Source organism: Octodon degus, unplaced genomic scaffold (assembly GCF_000260255.1).
Source record: "Octodon degus isolate 3935 unplaced genomic scaffold, OctDeg1.0 scaffold00042, whole genome shotgun sequence".
Classification (NCBI taxonomy): Eukaryota; Metazoa; Chordata; class Mammalia; order Rodentia; family Octodontidae; genus Octodon; species Octodon degus.
The window spans coordinates 614,856-615,454 of record NW_004524618.1 but is presented as its reverse complement, the minus strand read 5'-3'; the positions used below and the strand labels follow the sequence as shown (position 1 = coordinate 615,454).

Sequence of the window (599 nt, the reverse complement as noted above, 5' to 3'; positions counted from 1 at the left end):
GCCCTGCCCCCGCGGCCCGGCCCCGCCGCGGCCCGGCCCCTTCCTCGCCCTCCGCACGGTACCTGTCCCCAGGACTCTTGGCTGTCTTTCCCGCTGCGGCAGGGGCGGTACTATCGGGCCTCAGATGACAGCGCGGGGGCGACGAGCCCGGGGCTGGGGACGAGGGGAAACCTGGCCTAGCGGGCATGCAGCGCCTTGTCATGTCGGCGCCGCTGGCGACGGCGGCATGAGCTGTGGTTGGAGAGCTGGGGTGCGTGGTTGCCGTCGTGCCGCTCGTAGCCGGGGACGCAGTCGGAGCAGAGGTGGGCGGCACCCTCTTCTCTCTTCATGGCGGCTCTCGCTCTTCGGAAGTGGCTCCGGAGTGAGCGGGAAGGGACGCGAGGACCGGCGGGGGCGGGGCTACTGGAGCAGTCGCATCCTGATTGGCCAGGGCCGGGATCATTCTGGTGGTAGGGCCACAGGACGCGGCAGCCTCTCCCGGGAGGCGGGCTTCTCGAAGGGGGAGGGGAGGGGGAAACCGCCCGCCCCGCCCCATCACGTGTGCGGAGGGCGCCCGCCGCGGCTGGCTCGCGGGGCGGGGCTGCTGGGGCCCGGCGGGG

The 599-nt window shown here is 73.8% G+C and overlaps 1 protein-coding gene across 1 annotated transcript in view; it reads right to left on the bottom strand.

Moving 5' to 3' along the window:
* Positions 1-387, bottom strand: part of Slf2 (SMC5-SMC6 complex localization factor 2) — a 44,362-nt gene extending 43,975 nt beyond the window's left edge. The window contains 1 exon segment of the mRNA XM_023715612.1: positions 63-387. Coding sequence (XP_023571380.1) covers positions 63-202 — 140 coding nt within the window. The 5' untranslated portion in view covers positions 203-387.
* Between the last annotated feature and the right edge of the window lie 212 nt (positions 388-599).